We start from the raw sequence: 24,542 nt of genomic DNA on the forward strand, positions 1-24,542 counted from the left end.
TGGCACGATTACTTCCCTTGATCTAGATGCTATACTCCTATTGATGCAGCCCAGAATTGCATTGGCTTTTTTAGCTGCCGCATCACACTGTTGGCTCATGTCAAGTTTGTGGTCAACCAAGACTCCTAGATCCTTTTCACATGTACTGCTCTCAAGCCAGGTGTCACCCATCTTGTATTTGTGCCTCTCATTTTTTTTGCCCAAGTGCAATACTTTACATTTCTCCCTGTTAAAATTCATCTTGTTTGCTTTTGCCCAGTTCTCTAATCTGTCAAGGTCGTTTTGAAGTGTGATCCTGTCCTCTGGGGTGTTAGCCACCCCTCCCAGTTTGGTATCATCTGCAAATTTGATCAGGATGCCCTTGAGTCCATCATCCAAGTCGTTGATAAAGATGTTGAATAAGACTGGGCCCAAGACAGAACCCTGTGGCACCCCACTAGTCACTCTTCTCCAGGATGAAGAGGAACCATTGATGAGCACCCTTTGGGTTCGGTCAGTCAGCCAGTTACAAATCCACTGAGTGGTAGCATAGTCAAGACCGCATTTTACCAGCTTCTTTACAAGAATATCATGGGGCACCTTGTCAAATGCCTTGCTGAAATCAAGGTAGGCTACATCCACTGCGTTCCCTTCATCTACCAGGCTTGTAATTCTGTCAAAAAACGAGATCAGGTTAGTCTGACATGACTTATTTTTCAGAAATCCATGCTGACTATTGGTGATCACAGCATTCCTTTCTAGGTGCTCACAGACTGTTTGCTTAATGATCTGTTCCAGAATCTTCCCTGCTATTGATGTCAGACTGACTGGGCGGTAATTATTTGGGTCCTCTCTTTTCCCCTTTTTGAAAATAGGGACAACATTTGCCCTCCTCCAGTCTGCCGGGACTTCGCCTGTTCTCCAGGAATTCTCAAAGATGACTGCCAGTGGTTCTGAGATCACATCTGCCAGTTCTTTTAATACTCTTGGATGCAGTTCATCTGGCCCTGGAGACTTGAATACATCTAAACTAGCCAAATATTCTTGTACTATCTCCTTAGTTATTCTGGGCTGTGTTTCCTTTGCTGAATCATTTGCTCCAAATTCTTCAGGTCGGGCATTGTTTTCTTTATCGGAGAAGACTGAGGCAAAGAAGGCATTGAGGAGTTCAGCCCTTTCTGTGTCCCCTGTTTGCATTTCACCATCTTCTCCTCTGAGTGACCCCACTGTTTCTTTGTTCTTCCTTTTGCTACGAACATACCCATAAAAGCCTTTTTTGTTGCTTTTAACCTCTCTAGCAAGCCTGAGTTCATTCTGTGCTTTAGCTTTTCTGACTTTGTGTCTACACGTGCTGGCTATTTGTTTGAATTCCTCTTTGGTGGTTTCCCCCCTTTTCCATTTTTTGTACACATCCTTTTTTAATCTTAATTCATTTAAAAGTTCTTTAGATAGCCACCCTGGCTTCTTTAGGCATCTTCCATGTTTCCGTCTCATTGGTATTGCCTGACGTTGTGCTTTTACTATCTCCCTCTTAACAAACTCCCAGCCATCATGAACTCCCTTTCCTTTTAGTATTGCTGTCCATGGGATCTCACCCAGCACTTCCCTAAGTTTTATGAAGTCGGCTTTCTTAAAGTCAAGAAATTGAGTCCTAGTATGCTTGGCTGCTCCTTTCCGCTGTATAGTAAACTTCAGAAGAGCATGATCACTCGCGCCTAATGATCCTTCCACTTCTACCCCACTAACCAGGTCATCAACATTGGTTAGGACCAGATCTAAAATGGCTGTTCCTCTTGTTGCTTCTCCCACAACAAGAGGCAACAGGAGTAAGGAACCCCGAGGATGGGGCAACATTGACTTTTAAAACTTCCCACCACATCCCAGAATACAGTTCATACAGCATCATTGATACATCATCTTTACATCACTGACATGTCACAAAGGGGGAGGGGTAGACAGAGGTTACACTAGTTCAACCTTGGCAAACCTCTCCAGACGAGACCTTGGTGCAAGATGAGCATAGGCAAGACATGTCCAGGCGCCTCTCATGGGGGTTTGTTTTTGTTCGCATTTTTTATTATGTGTTTTGTGTTTTTTATCTCGTATTTTTTATGTTGTGAACTGCCCTGAGTTCTATGGATCAAGGGTGGTGTACAAATTTAATAAATACATAAATAAAAATATTTTTAAAATACAGGATTTTAGCAGAGAATTGCATGACTGGGATCTGACTGTTTAGCCTGAAGGCTGCCTAGAAGGAGACACACAGAGTCTGGAGAGTCGTGGTGGATTATGCTGGGTTCATGGAGATATTGTATTAGCAGTCATGGGAGCTAATTGCCTTGAGTAACTGAGGGTAACAGTATCTGCTCTCCTGGGCGTCCTTTTCTGTCCTCCTATGACCCCTTTTCATTTCCTCCTGTCTGTCTCTCCCTTCCCTGCCAGCGCCAGCTGCTCCTGACGCAGGCCCAGTCAGACGCGTTGCGCAGAGGCAGCCCTTTCTTTGGGAAGGACCAGGAAGCTCTGGGTCCCAGGTTCTCCATGCTGCCATTTAGGGAAGCCACGGGGCTGAGAAGCAGTTTAGGAACCTGCTTCTGAGCCCAGCGGAGATTGGGCCGGCTGCTTGAACGAACGGCTCAGAATGTGTTTTTATTGCCGTTAAACCTTCTCAGTTTAACAGCAATGACTTCTGTATATTGATGATTCTGACTGTGGAATATTTACTCATTTTGCCTCTCGTGTTTGGGCCATGTATTGAGGCCTTTTTACTGGTGGTTAGCAATATTAATCTCTCTTGACTTAAACTGCCAGGAATGCCACAGCTACGACTGTTGGGTTGATCAAGAAAGTAGCAAGCTATCTCTAGTTAGCAAAGCAGTAAGTATTCGGATGTTTGCGAGACCTCACACCCTTGACGGAATGCTTGTGAGCTGGAGGGAGGCAAGCAAGTCCTGTGCTCACCCTGGTCCAAAAGAAAAAATTCCGTCCAGTAGCACCTTAGAGACCAACTAAGTTTGTTATTGGTATGAGCTTTCGTGTGCAGGCACACTTCTTCAGATACACAAAAGCTCATACCAATAACAAACTTAGTTGGTCTCTAAGGTGCTACTGGACGGATTTTTTTTTATTTTGTTTCGACTACGGCAGACCAACACAGCTACCTTCCTGTAACTAGAACTATGGAAGGCATCACCTTGGTCCAGTGAGTCCCACCACTGAAAGGCCCTTCTACTGACTCTGGGGAATGGAACGGAGGCGGGCAGATACTCCCTGAGCCCAAGTAGAGCAGAGTTTTCTCCTGGGGAGGCAACTTGGCGCTCCAATGTCATTCTCCCCAGTGGAAATGACATGGATAATGTTAATTTCCACCTGGAGCTCTGTGACTCGTGGTCCCGGCAGGAAAAGGCGCTCCACCAGTAGCAGAATACAGTGGTACCTCGGGTTACAAACACCTCAGGTTACGGACTCTGCTAACCCAGAAATAGTACCTCGGGTTAAGAACTTTGCTTCAGGGTGAGAACAGAAATCGTGTGGCGGCAGTGGGAGGCCCCATTAACTAAAGTGGTACCTCAGGTTAAAAACGGTTTCAGGTTGAGAACGGACCTCCGGAACGAATTAAGTTTGTAACCAGAGGTACCACTGTACTGGGCTTTGGGAGCAGTCCTTGAACTTTGTGTGACTGTTTCATTTGAACACTGGCAAGTAAATGGACCCTTTTGGGCTGAGCAGTTCAGTTGCTCGTGCCTTCCTATTTCCAGCGAGGAAGGCAGCAGCTATTTGGCGGAAGTGCATTTTTAAGGCTTTGATGATGATTGAGCCTGAGCAAGTGGCTTTTCTTCTAGCTTTAATACAATTCTAATTCCTATTAATTCTCTTTCCTTGCCATATTCAAATATATGTACAGGCCGTAGCTCAGAAGCAAAGCACATATCTGATGCCAACATCCATTGTCCCCAACACCTTCCATTAAAAACATCTCTGGTTGCATGGCTGGAGGTACATGCGGCCGCAGGAACATTTTAGCTTCTGCTTTTGCATTGTCTCTGAGCATGTCTTCTCTCTCACACAGTGTTCTGTATTCTGTAACATTGTACAATGACATTGTAGCCTAGCACCTTCTTTAGCATGCTAATTTCCTACCCACAAAGGGAATTTCCAATAGGATGAGCCCCTCCTGCGATCTGGTCCCCCTCATTCTGCTGCCTCCTGGCCTCCATTACGTGTGCTCAAGCACAAAGCCATGCACAAGGGCGCTCATTCAGAGGGGGAAGAAGAGAAGAGAACGGAGCTACCAATCATCTAAGCTCCCAAATATCAAAGCCCAAACAGCTGCTGTGTAGGAAACTTGTTTCTGCTTCTCTATTTTTGCATGTGGAACCTGCACGTGCTCAGCTGAGTTCACTTGAGTTTTAAGACATTTTTACATGAATGCTGCTTTGTTCAAATTGAGAATTGCATTGGCTAGCTGAGCACTCTGTGTGTGTGTGTGTGTGTGTGTGTGTGTGTGTGTGTGTGTTTATTCTCCTTTTGTTCTTGGGAACCCTCCCCCCCCTTTAAAGCAAGGCTCTGTGGGTGAGTCAGCGTTCAGCCCCGGCTGCAATAGACTTGCTCTTGATGTCAGAGCATTAGGCAGGATGCTGGCATGCACAGAGGGTCCTAAGAGGCTCTTTGTCCATCTAGTGGTTAAATAATTCAGTTTTGCTTAACCCCCCCCCCTTTTACTGTGTCCACTTCTTTAAAAATTCACTTTAAAGTATATTACTTTAAAAGCCCCATTGGACGTTCAGGTTCCAAAAGAACATTCTCAAACTGGAAAAATCACTTCTGGGTTTACAGTGTTCGGGAACCAAAATGTCCGAGTTCCAGGGCGTTTGACAACCAAGGTACGACTGTATCTTCTTGGGGAAAGGGCAGCCTCTTCTTACTATTCAACACAGGCACTTTTGTGCAAGTTACTGATGCCTCAAAGCCATTTATTAGTTTTAGTGTTTAACGGAAATCCAAATGAGTAACTGTACATTCAAAAGTAATTGTTATAAACTACTATAAGATGGCATGCAGTTTCATAGTGCAATGAAACCAGAGTTTTTGCCCTCCTGAAGAAGGTCAAGCAACTGCCTCAGGCAGCGGCAACAGACAAGGCAACAGGAAGGGAGCTTCAGAAAGCAGAGGGTTGTCTGTTGCTCCCTCCCCTAGTCTGGCGGAGTGGCAAGAAGCCCTTGCAGAGTCTGGCCCCGAGCCCCGAGCCCCGCATGCTCAGCAGGGAAGCTTTGCAAGGGGTTCTCCTTAAGGTCGTTCCACCCAGCTGTGAAAGTTAGACCGTGGGGTGCAGAGAATGACCTGGCCCACCAGCCCAGAAGGGTTCTCCACTCCTGCTCAAAACCAGCATTTATTGGCCTGTGATTTTAAACCTGAGTGAGAGAGAACCTGCACTGACTCATCTTGTGTGTGTGTGTGTGCTCTGAAGTCAGCCCTGGTGCTGCAACTGCTTCATCATGAGGATCAATCATTGCATTTTTTCTGCCCCTGAATGAACAACAACACCCCCCCCCCAAAAAAAAGGTACAGGAAAGATTGGCAATGTCCTTCTCCTTTTATTGGCCCCACACTCAGTTGTGGAGTGGAGAATTTCTTTAGCTAATAAGCTTTTCATGTTAATGCCGAATAATTCTCTGCAAGCGGGTTGTTTTAAGTTCCCCTAGAAGTGGATTGGCTGGTGGTTCTTTTCAGCCCTGCAGGGTGTGACCTCTTGCACTGCAGAGATGCAATGCTGCCGACTTCTCATGTCCGATGCATTTTGCGTCCTTGTCTTTCAGCTTGAAGTTGACACATCGTCTCTTCCTGCAAATCCTGCTCCTCCAAGTCCTAGCCCAGCTCCAAAGCCAGATGCAGCCATTATCCCCGTGGATCCATCTCCCTTGGAGAAGAACAAGTGCTTTTTTGTGGATGAGTCAGAACCGCTTCTGCGTTGTGATTCAACCTCCAGTGGCTGCTCTGCTCTGAGCCGAACAGGCTCCTTTATTACCAAAGGTACTGAATTTTGCCAGTCTGAAATCTCATCTCATGCTTTAGTGTTTTTTGTCAGACTTCAAAGTAAATGGAACAACAGTAACATATTAGGAATGCAGACTTAGATTTTGTTGCCCAAAATACAGCAGTGTGTGTTTCTAAACATTCCTTTTGATGATCATCACCCATAAGGCAAGTTATCTACAAAGCAGCTTTGTTGTTGATTTTATGCCATGCCACACATTTTAAAATAACTGCAATTGTTAGTTCCATTTTTTCCTGTCATTGCTCAAGGTGCTAAGGGAACATACACAATTCCCTCCCACTACTTTATCCTAACAAACCTGTGTGGCCCAGGTGGGTCATCTGGGGTACCATTTTCTATAAGCCAGGCAAGAGGATGCTGAGCTACCGTGATAGAGGGGTTTAGAAGAAGAACCTTAGCCCAAAAATGCTGGAATCTGAGCTGATAGGAAAACAGGATAGAAATAAGAAGCTCAGGGTATTGCAAACAGGCCTTTAAGTGGACAGGAAGCAGATTCCACATGAACCAGATATGGATGGATTAATGAGCAGCATTTGCATAGCAAGTTTAGGGATGGGGGTGGGCTGATTTGCTGCAAGAATGCAGATTTCCCTGTTGGGTTGGATCCAGACTTACAGAGCAGTGCAAACCCTTGTTATTCCAGGCTGGAGGGGTTTGGGATGAAGTGGAGGTGTCTTTCCATTCAGTTCTGCTTGGTTGTGCCGTTGGATGTTTTACTGTTTCACCCTTAGTCTCTGTTAGATACTTGCAGCTATCAGGCTGCCCTTAGGACTCTGGGATAAACAAGAAGTGGGTGGTCTCCATTTTTCAAAACATTAAGCTCATCTGTTGCTGCAGTCTCTGCTACAGATTTCTGGCTAGGCAGAAAGCAGGTGCAAAGAGAAATATGACAGTCTTAATAGTATAGCAGAATTTCCTTTGATTAAACAGTGTCTGCTCTAAGCACGCTGAGAGCCTGGATCCAACCTCAGGAGTGTAACTTATAGTTTGGCTCTGTGTTGAGGCTTCAGTTTGCAGCTGCAGAGGTTGCTGTGGCCAAGGGACTTCTGGCAAATCCTGGGTTAATAGCAAAACGCCCTCTTTCTTTCCACAGAAAAGAAGGATACTGTGCTGCGACAGGTGCGCTTGGACCCCTGTGACCTGCAGCCCATCTTTGACGACATGCTTCACATACTGAACCCAGAAGAGCTGCATGCCATTGAAGAGATCCCACAGGCAGAAGATAAGCTGGACAGGCTTTTCGAAATTGCTGGTGTCAAGAGCCAGGAAGCAAGCCAGACTCTCCTGGATTCGGTCTATAGCCACCTGCCTGATTTGCTCTAACTGGCTCACCAAATGATTGCACGCTGCACACACATTCTGGCTGCTACTTGCGCTCGCTTGGTGCCTGTTAAAGTCAACATGCCGGCAGGATATTTTGTAGAACTTGTGGCCAGTATTTTCTTCTAGGTTTTGCTTTTTTCTTCCTTGCCGGAGGAGGGAGGGGCAATGTGACCCTTTCATGTTTATTATCTGAATTAAAAGGTCTTGTTTCCCCCTCTAAATTACAACATTTTAACCTGTCATTCTAACCACTTAAAAACAACAACCACAGGTATTCTTTTCAATTTTATCTGTTGAATTTGGACTGGCTTCATCTACTTCTAATCTCATCATCAATTAGGGGTGTTTTTTGTTCTTCTTTTGATGTTTTATGTGTGGTTGTTTTTTTAACTCCAACTTGAAATATATATATTTTTTCTCATGGCAGGTATTTTTAATTCTCATTTACTGCCCTGCTCATAACTGGAGGCTTATGTGAAAAACGGTTGTCAGTTTGATCAGCTTTTCTTAAGACGTTATAAAGAAAAAGCACCTGTACTGCTGGATGATTCCAATTGTTGATGTTTTACGAGCTCCTTGTATGGTTTCCAAGTGGACAAAGCAGATATTGGTGGGCGACTCCTCCAAAACATGTTACATGTAATTTCTCCAGCCTTCAAGATAATGACATTTTGGCCTGCAGATGAATGTAATTCTGTCCACTCAACTCAAGAGGAGTACTTTGCCTTGCCATTTTAGGATTTCAGTAGGCTTGGTAATTTGGGTCATTTTTGGAGTAGCACCTGGAGCTGGACTCTGGAAGGTAAACAAGAACCCTGGCAGGGCCACATTTCTCATTCTACAAGACTTATTGATTTGTGCTTCAATTTTTTGTCTTTTTGTGTGTGTGTTTTTTTAAAAAATCTATACGGATGTGGCCAATAGGTTTCAAATACCTCACTTGGTCTTTGCATTTCCCCCCTCCACACAGACATCACTTTTTATTAAAAATGCTGCATTGTAAGAAATCTGCCTCTATTATATTTGCAACTACTATGCCAGTAATAAACCAGTCCATGGTAATGCTTACTTTGGAGAGGACGTTGCAAGGTGGAATGTCCTACCTTGCATGGGGAGGGGAAGGGGAAGGAGAGGATGACGTTGAAAGAAACTTGCCTTCTGGTATACTAATTTATTAATAAATAGGTGTTTGCTATGTGATGATGTTTCTGTCTTAACCGCCATCCTTTGTTGGATACATTGAAAACAGAGTTCTCAATGCAGTGGCTGGGATTTGAATGAGTAGGTGTCCTGTCCTGTCCCGTCCCGTCCCGTCCCCCCACTTGTCCAGTCTTGAGACTGCAATTCTGTACTCACTCACCAAGCTGCTTTAGATCCTTTGGGAAATGTTTCTGCCATGCCTTGAAGTCTTTCTACATCTTCAACCATGAATGAGTTCAGGTATCCATTAAAAACACCAAATACCTGTTTTGCCTTAAACTAGTTGAATTTGGTTTGAGCAGTTACACATTCCTTGTGCTGCTAATCATGGCAAAGAAACCAGAAATATTTTGTGTTCTGCTAATGGGCTTAATGGATGTTGCAATCCTTGAACAAAGAACAGAGTGAGCACAACTGGAAGGAATGTGGAGGCCAAGTCTCTGTATTGTTTCCTGTCTCTGAGTCACAGGGATCTTTCGACAGGCTTCCTTGGCTGGCAAGCCAGCAGCCTCATTTCCCCACGCTTCTGTCCTGGCCCTGCATATCCAGCTGGAAAACACAGCTTTTCCTGCACTTTCTAAAATAAAGGTATTCCCTGACATACTCCGCAAGAGTATTAATTAAAGGGGCAAGCATGCTCTAAATTAATTTTGCCACCAATGGGACGCTAAGAGTTGCCAGGCGTGTCTGTCTGCTTTAGAGACTGCCTTTTGCAGTCCTGGTGAATTCCTCTTCAGTGGACGTAAAAGACTTGGTTGGTGTGTCAGAAGTGAAGAGTCGTTGGGGGGCAGGTGGGGATGTCCAGAGAGAGCCTGAGACCCCAAGAGGCATTTTCTGGGTTACATTGACAAGCTAGCTATACTCTTCTGATCAAGTTGCTGTGGAGTACAGTATACTCAAAACATCAATTTTTGTGGAATCAGCTCAATTTTAAATCTAAAGTGACACTACGTGTGGATGCAAAAGCAACTTTAAACTGACTTTTCAGAATGAAACATTTGTAACTCTGTTGCATTCATCTCAAAGATCCTTTAGAGCATTCCAATAAGCATTTATAATCTAATCTGTGAACTAATGATTTCCTCCAGCAACACAGTATAGGAGATGCCGAGAATCTCAGAGGTCGGAGTCCAAAGATAGACTCCAAAAAGCAATGCCATTCAGTGCTAGCAGAAAAGTATTATCTGAACAGCAAAACTCATAATGGCAAAAATTCACCTGACCCTGTTAATTGAGCTGACATAAATCCTACTTATAAATCCTACTATCAGCCTCCCTCTTGCACAAAAAGGCTGCCTCTCTATTTTCTAATCAGAATAACCCATGAAATTAATTTGGCATGAGCATGTGACTCAAACTAAGCGAAGGGATACTATAGACCAGGGCCTCCCTAGCTGTTGCAAGCGCACATGGAACTGGTCCTCATATATATATAATTTATATAATGCCACCCATAAAGGGGTTGCCAAGTAGGTCATCTCCAAGACTACCCATGAAAGGGTATTAGCAGAAAGAGAGACTTGCACCTCTCGGCACCAACAAAATTGCCAGTTAGAATATAAACTAGATAACTTTGTAGTGCCCATTGGCTTTAATTTGGATTTTGACCAATTGATCACCTAGCCAGAAATTCTGATATGGATGATTCAGGCCTACTAATAAACTATTCATCTGCATGCATGGCTATTTTAAATTCCACTCATGTACAAAACCATCAACCTGTCTTTAGTGCCTAACTGCACATCCCAATGGATATAAACCTAATGCAAATAGCAGCCCTTACATCTCTAAACCAGGCAAGAGAAAGCCATTTGGCCTCATCAGTGATTTAGTCCAGGGTACAAGTACAATGGGGACGCGGGCAGCACTGTGGGTTAAACCACAGAGCCTAGGACTTGCCGATCAGAAGGTTGGCAGTTTGAATCCCTGCGACGGGGTGAGCTCCTGTTGCTCTGTCCCTGCTCCTGCCAACCTAGCAGTTCGAAAGCACGTCAAAGTGCAAGTAGATAAATAGGTACTGCTCCGGCGGGAAGGTAAATGGCTTTTCCGAGCACTGCTCTGGTTCACCAGAAGTGGCTTAGTCATGCTGGCCACACGACCCGGAAGCTGTATGCTGGCTCCCTCGGCCAATAAAGTGAGATGAGCGCTGCAATCCCAGAGTCTGTCACGACTGGACCTATTGGTCAGGGGTACCTTTACCTTTACAAGTACAGTGGTACCTCGGGTTACATACGCTTCAGCTTACAGACTCCTCTAACCCAGAAATAGTACCTTGGGTTAAGAACTTTGCTTCAGGATGAGAACAGAAATCACGTGGCGGCAGCATGGCAGCAGCGGAAGGCCCCACTAGCTAAAGTGCTTCAAGTTAAGAACGGACCTCCGGAACTTAATTAAGTACGTAACCAGAGGTACCACTGTACAATAGTCTAATCCGAAGGAAACCCAAATTTTTCCTAAGCAATAAAAGCCTTTTTCAGCATGTTGTTGTTTAGTCATTTAGTCAAGTCCGACTCTTCGTGACCCCCTGGACCAGAGCACGCCAGGCACTCCTGTCTTCCACTACCTCCCGCAGTTTGGTCAAACTCGTGCTGGCAGCTTCGACAACACTGTCCAACCATCTCATCCTCTGTCGTCCCCTTCTCCTTGTGCCCTCCATCTTTCCCAACAACAGGGTCTTTTCCAGGGAGTCTTCTCTTCTCATGAGGTGGCCAAAGTATTGGAGCCTCAGCTTCACGATCTGTCCTTCCAGTGAGCACTCAGGGCTAATTTCCTTAAGAATGGATGCGTTTGATTTTCTTGCAGTCCATGGGACTCTCAAGAGTCTCCTCCAGCACCATAATTCAAAAGCATCAATTCTTCGGCGATCAGCCTTCTTTATGGTCCAGCTTTCACTTCCATACATTACTACTGGGAAAACCAGAGCTTTTACTATACGGACCTTTGTTGGCAAGGTGATGTCTCTACTTTTTAAGATGCTGTCTAGGTTTTCAGCATAAAGAGACATAATTGCAGCTGTGCCATATCAATTACTGTTTGAAGCAATTAAATTTGTTAAAAGGGAAAGGTAAAGGTACCATTAGGTCCAGTTGCGGATGTCTCTGGGGTTGCGGCGCTCATCTCACTTTACTGGCCGAGGGAGCTGGCATTTGTCCACAGACAGCTTCCAGGTCATGCAGTCAACATGACTAAGCCGCTTCTGGTGAACCAGAGCAGCGCATGGAAACACCATTTACCTTCCCGCCAGAGCGGTACCTATTTATCTACTTGCACTTTGACGTGCTTTTGAAATGCTACATTGGCAGGAGCTGGGACAGAGCAACGGGAGCTCACCCCGTCATGCGGATTTGAACCGCCGACCTTCCGATCGGCAAGCCCAAGAGGCTCCATGATTTAGACCACAGTGTCACCCGTGGTCTAACAAATTTGTTACTAGCCTTAAATTATCTGCACTCTGCCTATGGTGAATAAAACTCACCTGACCTGGGTGAGCTTGCAGGGCAGCAGCTGAAGGAGGAGCAAAAGGGTTTTCTTGTGAGTGTGTTTCTTTGTGGCTGATTAGCTGCTCTCCCTCTGCAAAGGTCAGAGGGGGCAGGGTTTCTGTTGAGTCAGGTGATTAGCTGTGGGAGGAGCTTATCAGAGCTTGCAGGGCAGCAGTTGAATAAGGAGCAAAAAGGGTTTTCTTGTGTGTGTGTTTCTTTGTGGCTGATTAGCTGCTCTCCCTGTGCAAAGGTCAGTTTGATCCATCTTTTAGATTTAGGGGAGCTAGTCTCAAACGTTTGTTGGGGGAGACCTAGGTTTTTTGGGGGGGTTATTTGTCCTGTCTTCATGCTTTTTAAGATGGAGGACCACTGTAGCCACCCCCAACGACATGTTTTCAAGATGGAGGGTGAGGGAACAGCTGCAGTCGCCTGCGGTTCCTGCGCAATGTTTGCCATCTTGCCAAAGGTTGCAGGCAGCTTTACCTGCAGCAATTGCATGTTGATTGCCCTCTTAAAAGACAAAGTCCAGCAACTGGAGGAACGTGTAGCTACGCTCCAAAGAATTAGAGATCTGGAGCTCTTTTTGGAAGCAACAGAGCACACCGTCTCCACCAAGGAGGAGACAGGGGACTCCCCTGAGAAGGAAGCTAGTTCACCAACACAGGTGCCAGATATATGGAGAAACGTGACTCAAAGAAGTAGGAGGCCCAGGGTTCGCTCTGATTGTTTAGAAATACACAATCGCTTTGAAGTCCTCTCCCCTAGCATGGAAGACGAAGAACAGACTCCATTTGAGGATCTCTCCCTCATTACAGTTGATCAGGTATATGAAGACGAGCAGCAAAGTCAGTCCTCAGGGAATGTGCAGGCGACCTTGGAACGGACAGCTCACGGAAGAACCCCAACCAAACCTAAGAGGAGGCGTGTAGCAGTGATAGGGGATTTCCTACTGAGGGGAACAGAAGCAGTGATCTGTGGGCCTGACAAGATGTCTTGGGAGGTGTGCTGTCTCCCCGGGGCTAAGATCCAAGATGTAACTGAACGACTGCAAGGAATCATAAAACCCACTGACAAATACCCCTTCCTCTTGGTTCATGTGGGAACCAATGACACTGCAAGCAATAGCCTCCAGAAGATCAAAAGAGACTACGAGGCTCTGGGCAGGAAATTGAAGCAATTAAATGCACAAATTGTCATCTCATCTGTCCTCCCAGTTGAATGACATGGCCCAGGGAGAGAGGGAAAAATAGTGGAAGTGAACAGCTGGCTTCGCAAATGGTGTAAACAGGAACGGTTTGGATTCTTAGATCACGGACTGCAGTTTCTTGAAGATGGACTTCTGGCAAGCGATGGGCTGCACCTCACAACGGTTGGGAGGAATGTTTTTGCCAAAATCTCAGAAACCTCATCAGGAGGGCTTTAAACTGACTAATGTGGGGGAGGGAGACAGTGCTCCTGAAGGTAGGAGTCTATCAATTGATGAAGATGATCATCCAAATGTCATAGACCAAATGGAGCAAACAGCACGCAGACCTAGTGGTGGGAGGAAAAAATCCTTAAATAAGAGACACGGGGTAATGATTAATGGACTTCAATGTCTGTACACTAATGCGCAAAGCATGGGAAATAAACAAGATGAGCTTGAGCTCTTGGTACAGCAAACGAAATATGACATAATAGGCATCACTGAAACCTGGTGGGATAAGTCCCACGATTGGAATGTAAAAATGGAGGGATACAATCTATTGCAGAGAAACAGACCAGACAAGAAAGGAGGAGGAGTGGCGTTATATGTCAGGGATGTGTATACCTGTGAAGAGATCCAAGATTTAGAACCTCAAAGCCAAAGTGAGAGCATTTGGGTCAAAATTAAGGGAGAGAAGAATAACAGAGACCTCATTGTGAGAGTTTACTATAGATCCCCAAGCCAAACAGAGGACATAGATGATGCCTTCCTGGAACAGATGGCCAAGCATGCAAAAGGAAGGGAGATAGTAGTAATGGGGGACTTCAATTACCCGGATATTTGTTGGATGTCAAACTCAGCCAAGAGCATAAGGTCCAACAGATTCCTCACTGGCCTTGCAGACAACTTCATTGTCCAGAAAGTGGGAGAAGCAACAAGAGGAACAGCCATTTTAGATCTGGCCCTAACCAATGTTGATGACCTGGTTAGTGGGGTAGAAGTGGAAGGATCATTAGGCGCGAGTGATCATGCTCTTCTGAAGTTTACTATACAGCGGAAAGGAGCAGCCAAGCATACTAGGACTCAATTTCTTGACTTTAAAAAAGCCGACTTCATAAAACTTAGGGAAGTGCTGGGTGAGATCCCATGGACAGTAATACTAAAAGGAAAGGGAGTTCATGATGGCTGGGAGTTTGTTAAGAGGGAGATAGTAAAAGCACAACTTCAGGCAATACCAATGAAACGGAAACATGGAAGGTGCCTAAAGAAGCCAGGGTGGCTACCTAAAGAACTTTTAACTGAGTTAAGATTAAAAAAGGATGTGTACAAAAAATGGAAAAGGGGGGAAACCACCAAAGAGGAATTCAAACAAATAGCCAGCACATGTAGACACAAAGTCAGAAAAGCTAAAGCACAGAATGAACTCAGGCTTGCTAGAGAGGTTAAAAGCAACAAAAATGGCTTTTATGGGTATGTCCGTAGCAAAAGGAAGAACAAAGAAACAGTGGGGTCACTCAGAGGAGAAGATGGTGAAATGCAAACAGGGGACACAGAAAGGGCTGAACTCCTCAATGCCTTCTTTGCCTCAGTCTTCTCCGATAAAGAAAACAATGCCCGACCTGAAGAATTTGGAGCAAATGATCCAGCAAAGGAAACACAGCCCAGAATAACTAAGGAGATAGTACAAGAATACTTGGCTAGTTTAGATGTATTCAAGTCTCCAGGGCCAGATGAACTGCATCCAAGAGTATTAAAAGAACTGGCAGATGTGATCTCAGAACCACTGGCAGTCATCTTTGAGAATTCCTGGAGAACAGGCGAAGTCCTAGCAGACTGGAGGAGGGCAAATGTTGTCACTATTTTCAAAAATGGGAAAAGAGAGGACCCAAATAATTACCGCCCAGTCAGTCTGACATCAATACCAGGGAAGATTCTGGAGCAGATCATTAAGCAAACAGTCTGTGAGCACCTAGAAAGGAATGCTGTGGTCACCAATAGTCAGCATGGATTTCTGAAAAATAAGTCATGTCAGACTAACTTGATCTCGTTTTTTGACAGAATTACAAGCCTGGTAGATGAAGGGAATGCAGTGGATGTAGCCTACCTTGATTTCAGCAAGGCATTTGACAAGGTGCCCCATGATATTCTTGTAAAGAAGCTGGTAAAATGCGGTCTTGACTATGCTACCACTCAGTGGATTTGTAACTGGCTGACTGACCGAACCCAAAGGGTGTTCATCAATGGTTCCTCTTCATCCTGGAGAAGAGTGACTAGTGGGGTGCCACAGGGTTCTGTCTTGGGCCCGGTCTTATTCAACATCTTTATCAACGACTTGGATGATGGACTCAAGGGCATCCTGATCAAATTTGCAGATGACACCAAACTGGGAGGGGTGGCTAACACCCCAGAGGACAGGATCACACTTCAAAACGACCTTGACAGATTAGAGAACTGGGCCAAAACAAACAAGATGAATTTTAACAGGGAGAAATGTAAAGTATTGCACTTGGGCAAAAAAAATGAGAGGCACAATACAAGATGGGTGACACCTGGCTTGAGAGCAGTACATGTGAAAAGGATCTAGGAGTCTTGGTTGACCACAAACTTGACATGAGCCAACAGTGTGACGCGGCAGCTAAAAAAGCCAATGCAATTCTGGGCTGCATCAATAGGAGTATAGCATCTAGATCAAGGGAAGTAATAGTGCCACTGTATTCTGCTCTGGTCAGACCTCCCCTGGAGTACTGTGTCCAGTTCTGGGCACCACAGTTCAAGAAGGACACTGACAAACTGGAACGTGTCCAGAGGAGGGCAACCAAAATGGTCAAAGGCCTGGAAACGATGCCTTATGAGGAACGGCTAAGGGAGCTGGGCATGTTTAGCCTGGAGAAGAGGAGGTTAAGGGGTGATATGATAGCCATGTTCAAATATATAAAAGGATGTCACATAGAGGAGGGAGAAAGGTTGTTTTCTGCTGCTCCAGAGAAGCGGACACGGAGCAATGGATCCAAACTACAAGAAAGAAGATTCCACCTAAACATTAGGAAGAACTGCCTGACAGTAAGAGCTGTTTGACAGTGGAATTTGCTGCCAAGGAGTGTGGTGGAGTCTCCTACTTTGGAGGTCTTTAAGCAGAGGCTTGACAACCATATGTCAGGAGTGCTCTGATGGTGTTTCCTGCTTGGCAGGGGGTTGGACTCGATGGCCCTTGTGGTCTCTTCCAACTCTATGATTCTATGATTCTAGGTTAAGAACCGTTTCAGGTTAAGTACGGACCTCCGGAACGAATTAAGTACTTAACTTGAGGTACCACTGTATGACAAGACTTGGCCCTGCAGCTGTGCCTTCCAATCTAAGGAGCACGTTGTTGCTTGGATTAAACATGGGGGGGGGCTGTTAATAAAGGGGGCTTGCAAAGCCTCTTTTTTTGCAGAGAAGTTGGCAAGTTCACTTTCAAATGGGAATGTTGCCTCTTCTAAGACTTCCTTTCAGCTGCACTGTTTGTGAAACTCTTGCCAGCAGTTTGATATTCACAGAACGAAGCAGCTCTTCTGGGATCCACAGGGGCTAAGGAAGCACTGACTCAGCAAAGATCAAGGCAGCAGCAACTAGTTGTAACCTTTACGGGAGGCTGGTCCTTGCTCCCGAAATACCTCCCCACGTGTGAGGTGGACGCCATGGACTCCTCTTGAGTTTCTGGGAGTGATGCAGACGGCAGCTGCCACCCCTCCAGGTTACCTTCTCTCCTCATTTGCTCCCAGATTCCTCACTTGTCATGGCAAAGTCCAAGACACTGATGAAAAGAGCAATATTTAGACACAGGAGCTATTTCTGAGAAGCTACAAAGAGAAAATAGAAGGGTCTGGGGAAAGCAGTCTGAGGCAGGAGGCCAGAAGACCAGTTGCAGGAAATCACATGTGGGGAGAGGGCTTCTGGGCTTGAATCCTGCCTGTGATTTCCCCACAGAACTCTGGTTAGCCCCTGTGGGAACTGGATGCTGGACAAAATGGGCCATTGACCTGACCAGGGCTTTATTCCAGCCTAAGTTGTTGCTTCAACAGCTTTAACAGCCCTGAGGTCATCGTGTCTTCAGTCTCATGCTTCTCTTCTTACTCTTGGAAGCCACACTTTGTGGTGGGATGTCCGTATATGCAGGCCTATGCACAGGGGGGTTTTCAGCGGGGACTCAGTTCCAGCACCTCTTTTTCTAGAAAAATAGCACTGGACCTGATCCAGTAGACTCTTCTTATGTGAAACCGCTCATTAGGTCTACCTTAGCAGTCAGTGCTGTAGAAATCTCATGAATATGCAATAAGAACTCTAGCCGGTGGGTTATTTGTCTGCTGCCCCCCTCTCCAGTGGCTGAAAGGAAGAGATGGCCTTCCGTTCGGCTTATTGAGAAACAAATGTCCCAGATCTGTATTGTTCAGATGCATTTTAGAAACAGAGATACACTCTTCCTTTTTGCAAGTGAACTTATACAAATTCCTCTCCTATGCCTTGTGAAAAGTCTTGTGAAAAACACAACACAAATGTGTTTCTGGCATCACTTTCACACCCCAAACTGAAACTGAGCACAAAGATACCAAATCCTCTACTGACACTAGTTTCTGTGGGCTGGTGCATCATTGCGCCTAAGAGGTTGACCTACTGCGGACCCAGAAGTCACTGGGTCCCAGGCTGCCCATGGGAAGCCCTGCCTTTGAAAAAGAGGGGGAATAATCTAACATGATTATCAAAGGCTATCGTAGTGCAACAGGGAAACTGGAATGGAATTGGAATAATATATGCTTAGCCCTTTGAACACAACACTGTAAAACTAGTCCTCCTCCCTAGGCCCCTAGCAAGGAGTACGCCTCACTGTAGGCAATGGGCTTTGCTTTTGAGTAGATTACATCCTAAACACTAGAAATGCAAATAGCAATGGTAATAGCACTGCCATAATTCCCACAAAGGTGACCCCGGTTTGAGTGTCAATTTCTCAGTTTGTGGGGTGGCACAAAACATGGGGTTTGCCGTACAAAACTAGCACAAAAGCTTGGCACTTGTTTGGAGTCAGTCAGACAAGGCTGGATTTTCTGGCATTAACTTGTAACCTTAATTTGTTTTGTCAATTGCTTGATTTGGGGGGTGGCACAAAATGTAGGATTCATTACACAAAAGAGCACAAAACATGCGCAGAACTTTGGCAACAGTTTGGGGGTCACATGTTAATGACGGTCTCTCTATTTGGCAGCTCCACAACCTTTGTGCCAGGGGGGCATTTCTGAAACACAACACCCCTGTTTTGATTTTCTCTGTCCTGAGGGCAGCTGCTGCACATATATGTCAACAAGGACCAGTACACCCCCCTGGACCTCTGCCCTGCCCCCTCTCACTTCTCCGGGAGTCCTTGGCAGATTAGGGTGTCCCAGAGGCATTTGCTAGAATTTTGAAAGGGCAAAGTTGTATATTACAGTACAGACTTGGAACCATTTTTAGCTGCATGGGAATTCATTTGCCAGCAATGAGACCATTTCCAGTGGCGTGCCTAATCCTGCAACGTGGAGAAGGTGAGTGACTGACCAAAGCTGCCTGCTCACTCTGACATACATGCGCTTCACTTTATAATGAAAACAGAAACAGCCGAATCCTTGACAGCAGGCAAAATATTTAGAATATTTAGAATACAGTGGTACTTTGGTTTATGAACTTAATCTGTTCCGGAAGTCCGTTCTTAAACCGAATCTGTTCTTAAACTGAAGTTTGCTTTCCCTAATGAGGCCTCCCGCCACCAGTGCCCTTCCACCGTTTGGATTCCGTTCTTAGACCGAGGTAAAGTTCACAAACTACTTCCAGTTTTGCAGAGTTCGTAAACCAAATCGTTCGTAAACAGGGCTATTCTTAAACCGAGGTACCACTGTATATGTTTGTATTTTATACGCTTACACCCATTTTTCATACATCGGTTTTTTGATGTATCAACCTTTAAATGCCTGCTGAAAAAAATTCCCTTCTTTTTTTAAAAAATGAAACATTTCATTTATTCATTTAAAGTATGTCTTCTAATGTTTAGTTCAAACATTTCAAAACCACACTTACCTAACAGACCCCATGGTGTTGGACCATAAACATAGAAATCTATGTTTGCATTTATTGTTGATTCTGCATAGCTCTTAACCACGTTATATAAAGATATATTTTGCAGCCATTGATATAAAAGGTTCATTAGACTGCAGTGCCCAACGTCAGGAAAGTTCCAGAATTTCTTTTATTTATTTTTATTTTTGTTTTATTTTCCCCCATGCTTATTTCCATACTTATTACATACAAAATAATAATAATACTGAAAAGGGGTACAACACAATCTGTTAATAAGATAAAAATTATGATAAAAATTTGTGATTGCAATTTCATGTTACAATAAAAATAAAAATCTCATTATCTTTTATACCCAACCTCCCATTTATTCCTTAATTCTTTTTACATAAATTTACTGCCATAACAAAATACTAATTTTTATGTTAATATTGTCACAATTTATAAATGTTTATATAAGCAATTAATAAAAACTGCTGGGATCACTTAAAAGCTGCTACAGATTTTAACATGGTATAATTTTGTTCAAGATATGTTCTGAAGGCCTCCCATTTTGATACAAATGCAATTCTCGGGTTGTTCTTTTCCAGATGGACTATCTAATTCAGCATATTCAATCAATTTTTGCATCCACTCTTGTCTAGAAGGAATTATGTCGCTCTTCCACCTTGTAGCTATAAGAACTCTCACTGCCACTGTTGAATACAAAAAAACTACCAGTATTTAATTTTTTTAGGAATATCTGAATCAGTGATGCCTAACAGATATGCCTCTGGTTTCCCAATAAATGAGATTCTTAACATTTTTTTCTGGTTCAAAGTGGATTTCCTCCCAAAATTTATTTATTTTGCTACATTACCACCATATATGGTACAGTGTGCCTGTTTGGTCTCCGCATCTCCAACAATTACTTTTGGCTCCTTTGTACATTTTGGCTAATTTCCACGGAGTTAAATAACACCGGTGTTGCATTTTTAACAAGTTTTCCTTATGGCATAGCACGTAGTAAATTTCCAACTATTCTTCCACAGGTTTTCCTATTGGGACATTGTTATAACATACCCAAAATCTTGAGACCATTTTATCATGGCTGTCAACGAACTGCCATCAGTACTGGAGGGGGAGTGCAAAAGCCAGAGGGATTCCAGAGAGCGTCCAGGGATCGGGAGAAGCAGCCCATCTTCTGGGGAAGAGAATCAGCGTAGCACCAGTGGAGAAGGGGGGCAGGTGGGGGAAGTGGCGAGGCGGTCCCATGACTCCTTGCCTGGGACCAGCGGGGAGAGTAGGGGTCCTCCGTTGCCCACGCCCTCCCTGCGCAGAAGGCTTTCGCGCAGAGAGGGTAGGCGGAGACTAGGCGTCAAAGAGCTTCTTTGCTGGAAGAAGTTTAAGAAACGCCCACTGACGGATTCTGCCAGCGATTGAGTCAGCCACGGGTGAGAGGCTGTCCGGACAGAGGAGGTTCACTTTGGCAGCCCAGCCAGGTGTTTGCACCCAGCCAGGGAGACAGGCACCTGCTTACGCACGAGCAACCCCTAGAACCATTTCAATGGCTGGTGTAACTTCCTCCTCCTCGACTTTCCAGTCAAATAGGAGGCGATAAGCTTTAGAGAGGGTTTTACTTTTTGAATTTATTATGTCGGATTCAAATCTTCAGGTTTCCTTGGTGAACCCTTTTTGTTTATCTACTTTAAATCTTTTGAATATTTGATAATATTGGAACCAATCTGTAATGACATCTCTTAATTCCTCAAAGCTCTTAAGTTCCAATCGGTTCTCTTCTTCTTTTAAAAGTGTTTTATAGGTAGGCCAATTTTCCAACAATTTTTTTTTCTTCACCACTGTGGCCTCTACTGGAGAGGCCCACCATGGGATTTTGAACTCCAACCAATCTTTATGTTTCTCCCAAATTTTAAGAAGTGATCTCCTTATGATATGATTTGAGAAATCTCTGTGTATTTTTGCCTTTCCATATATTAAATAAGCATGCCAACCCCAACGGTTATTATGTCCCTCCAAGTCCAACATATCCATATCTTTCAAATTGCACCATACCTTCATCCACGTGAGGCAGGCTGCCTCATAATACAATTTCAAATTGGGCAGGGTGAAGCCACCTCTATCCTTTATATCTATTAAAATTCGATGTTTAATCCTGGGTCTCCTGCCCTTCCATATAAATTTAGATATTTCTTGTTGCCATTTTTTGAGGCAGCCTACCTCACTCAGAATTGGGATCATTTGAAATAAGAAAACCAGTCTAGGGAGAACATTCATCTTTATGATCGAAGTCCTACCAAGGAAGACAACTTCAGCTGAGTCCAGGTTTCAAGATTGTTGTTTTTTATTTCTTGCCAAGTTTTTATATAGTTATCCTGTATTTAATTTAGATTTTTGGAGGTAATCCAGATGCCCAAATATTTTGCTTTCTGGCAAATCTTCAGTCCCGTAGCTTCTTCTATGCCTTTCTTTTCAGTTGTAGGTACATTTTTAACTATTAACCTAGTCTTATTAGTGTTCAACTTAAAGCCTGCAACTTCTCCAAAGTTGTTAAACAATTCTATTACTCTTATTAAACTTTCTTTGGGATTTTCAGTCATGACTAGCACGTCGTCTGCAAATACTCTGATCTTATATGTGTTCTTGCCTAAGGTGATACAGTTGTCTTCCCTAATTTGGTTATTTAATCCTTCCATTATTAATATGAAAATTAGGGGCAATAAGGGGCATCCTTGCCTAGTTCCATTACTAATTTTGCATTCCTCTGAGATATTACCGTTGATGATTAGTTTTGCCTTTTGATCAGAATAAATTGCCTTTATTCCTCCACTAAAATTTTTGACGAATCCCATTTCTTCTATCAATTCTTTCATAAACCTCCAAGACACATTATCAAAAGCCTTCTCAGCATCGAAAAACATGATGGCCTCTGGTTTTCAGTTTTAAGATCCAAGTATTCTAATACATTTATCAGTGTTCTTATATTGGCTTGCATATATCTTCCAGGGAGAAAACCTGCTTGATCTTTGTGAATTATCTCCTTCAACAATATCTTTAATCTGTTTGTGGTGATATCAGCATAGATCTTATAGTCGTTGCTTAGCAGAGTGATAGGTCTATAGTTAGCGATATTTGATGGTTTTGTTCCTTGTTTATGGATGACCGAGATATGGCTGGAGGAGGCTCCACCAAGAGACTGGGGGGGTGAGACAGGGCTGGCTGCTGCTTTGGACCCAAACTGGCTGAAGCTACGTGAGGAGCAGCGAGAGACGCTCTTGGGGTGTAATGTTCTGTACTTCCTCTGCGGTGTAAATATGTGTAAAATGAGCCATATTTCATAAAGACATTAGTCTCATTCCAAAGGAACACAAACCCTGGTTACGTCTAAAGACCCCTGGACTCTTTCTACCGCTAGGCAGAGATTGGGGTTGTGTGTGGCCTGTATCAACACACATTACAAGTGTATGTCCATTATCTACAATGAAGGTAAGGAAACAGCAACTGGATGAATTCAGTCCTCTACAATTTTCAATTCTGTGGAAGGCAAATGTTCTCAGCAAATTTGGTACATTGCTTTTCTTCAGCAAATTTTCATACCAAGTTTATGCATTTTTGAAATTAATATACTAGCTCTTAATCTCACCTGCCCACCCCATACAAAAGAATGACAGAGCCTCCCAATTCCCCCCTGGGAACTTTCCCCTCCCTGTCTCTCACCTGGGAGATTTCCTCTTTCCTTCCTGAATGTTAACTGCTGTACATGTACAGCATCCATGAACATCAGTTTGGCCTCATATAGATCCAGGATACATAGATGATTCTTTTTCTATTTCAAATGCATGCATCCACTCAATAGTTGCCCGTAACTCCCATCCTGCTTGCCTATGGCTGCCCTCCACTGAATATCCCTTTCAGGTCTGCACAGCAATACAGCACCTGGCTCAGCTGAAAGACGTCATCACAGTGCTACTGAATCAAACTGGTACTTTGCCCAGTTCTACCTTCTGAGTAATTGGCCCTCTGCTCCTGAGAGTATTAAAGCTGGTAGGAGAGAGCCTTCCTCTAGAGACAGCTGTCATGGGAGTAAGACAGACAAGGAAATGGAAGGATGCTCAGAGACGAAAACAAAACAAGAGGGTAAGAAATTAGGAAACATATTATTCAATCACTGCTTCTCAAAACAGCTTACTGAGCATATATTAATGCTGAAATGTCACAAAATTGAAAATGAAAAGGTCACAAAATTCACCAGAATAAAGAGAAGAAAAGACTTTATTTTTAATTAAGAGAGAAACATTTGGCCCCTAGGAGAGTGAATATATTTCTAATAACTTGATTACTAGGCAGAAAAGGGATGGATCCACATTACAAGTGTTAAGTCGTGGGTTGACATAGCAGCCGGCACAGCGATTTCTTCAAGTAGCTCTTTATTATGGTAAGCTGGAATAGAACTGACTGCGAACAGCTCAGCCGGCCTGTATTTATAGGCAGCCGGCTGTCAACATTGTAACCACAACAGCCCAGAGTTCCCGCCTAAAATAACTGGCGCGGACCTGAGTGAAAACTATCTACAGACCTGAGTGAAAACTATATACAGTATCCCCCTGTTGGCCCAGGGTGAACTACACTACATAACACCCCTCCCCACCGAGATAAGGCGTTAGTTACAATCGTAATGGTTTCCTTATATACAGCACTACGCGTAATGGTTCAATTAGGCACAAAAGCATATCGGTTACATTTCCCATACTTAGACCAACAGTGATACCTGTCCAACAACATAGTCCTTTAAATGAGTTGGGCGCTTGGAAACTCTGCCAGACCGCCGGGGACTGGTAGCCAAGTCCGGAGGGCCACACAGTTCTCGCTGAGGCTGTGGTGCGACCCTAGGTGGCGTTGGAACCAACTCCCCTGGATCCGCTGCTGTGAGTGGAGCCTCCGCAAGTGGAGTGGTCTGAGTCTGTTCTGAAACGGCTTGGTTCGGCTCCACGCTGGCAGTTTGCGAGGGAGGTGTAGGTGGGGCCTCGCCATCTGTAAGTGTCTCTTCTGGAGCCGCAAGCGCAGTTGGGGGCACCTCGGTAGTGTCCAAGTCCCCAACCCTGCGCCTAAGCTGGTCTATGTGCCGTCGCCACAAGCGTCCGTCTTCGAGTGCCACCTGGTACGAGCGAGGTCCAGTGACTCCCACTACTGTGGCTGGCACCCAAGGGATGTCCCCCACATAGTTCCGGGCAAAGACCTGGTTTCC

General features: G+C 44.5%; 1 protein-coding gene across 1 annotated transcript in view; it reads left to right on the plus strand.

Moving 5' to 3' along the window:
• Positions 1-8,557, plus strand: part of TNFRSF21 (TNF receptor superfamily member 21) — a 34,138-nt gene extending 25,581 nt beyond the window's left edge. The window contains exons 5-6 of the mRNA XM_083495073.1: positions 5,796-6,009; positions 7,128-8,557. Coding sequence (XP_083351199.1) covers positions 5,796-6,009; positions 7,128-7,357 — 444 coding nt within the window. The 3' untranslated portion in view covers positions 7,358-8,557. The remainder of the gene's footprint in view (positions 1-5,795; positions 6,010-7,127) is intronic.
• Positions 8,558-24,542: the final 15,985 nt, after the last annotated feature.

This window comes from Podarcis liolepis, assembly GCF_965112155.1.
Source record: "Podarcis liolepis genome assembly, chromosome: 3".
Taxonomy (NCBI): Eukaryota; Metazoa; Chordata; class Lepidosauria; order Squamata; family Lacertidae; genus Podarcis; species Podarcis liolepis.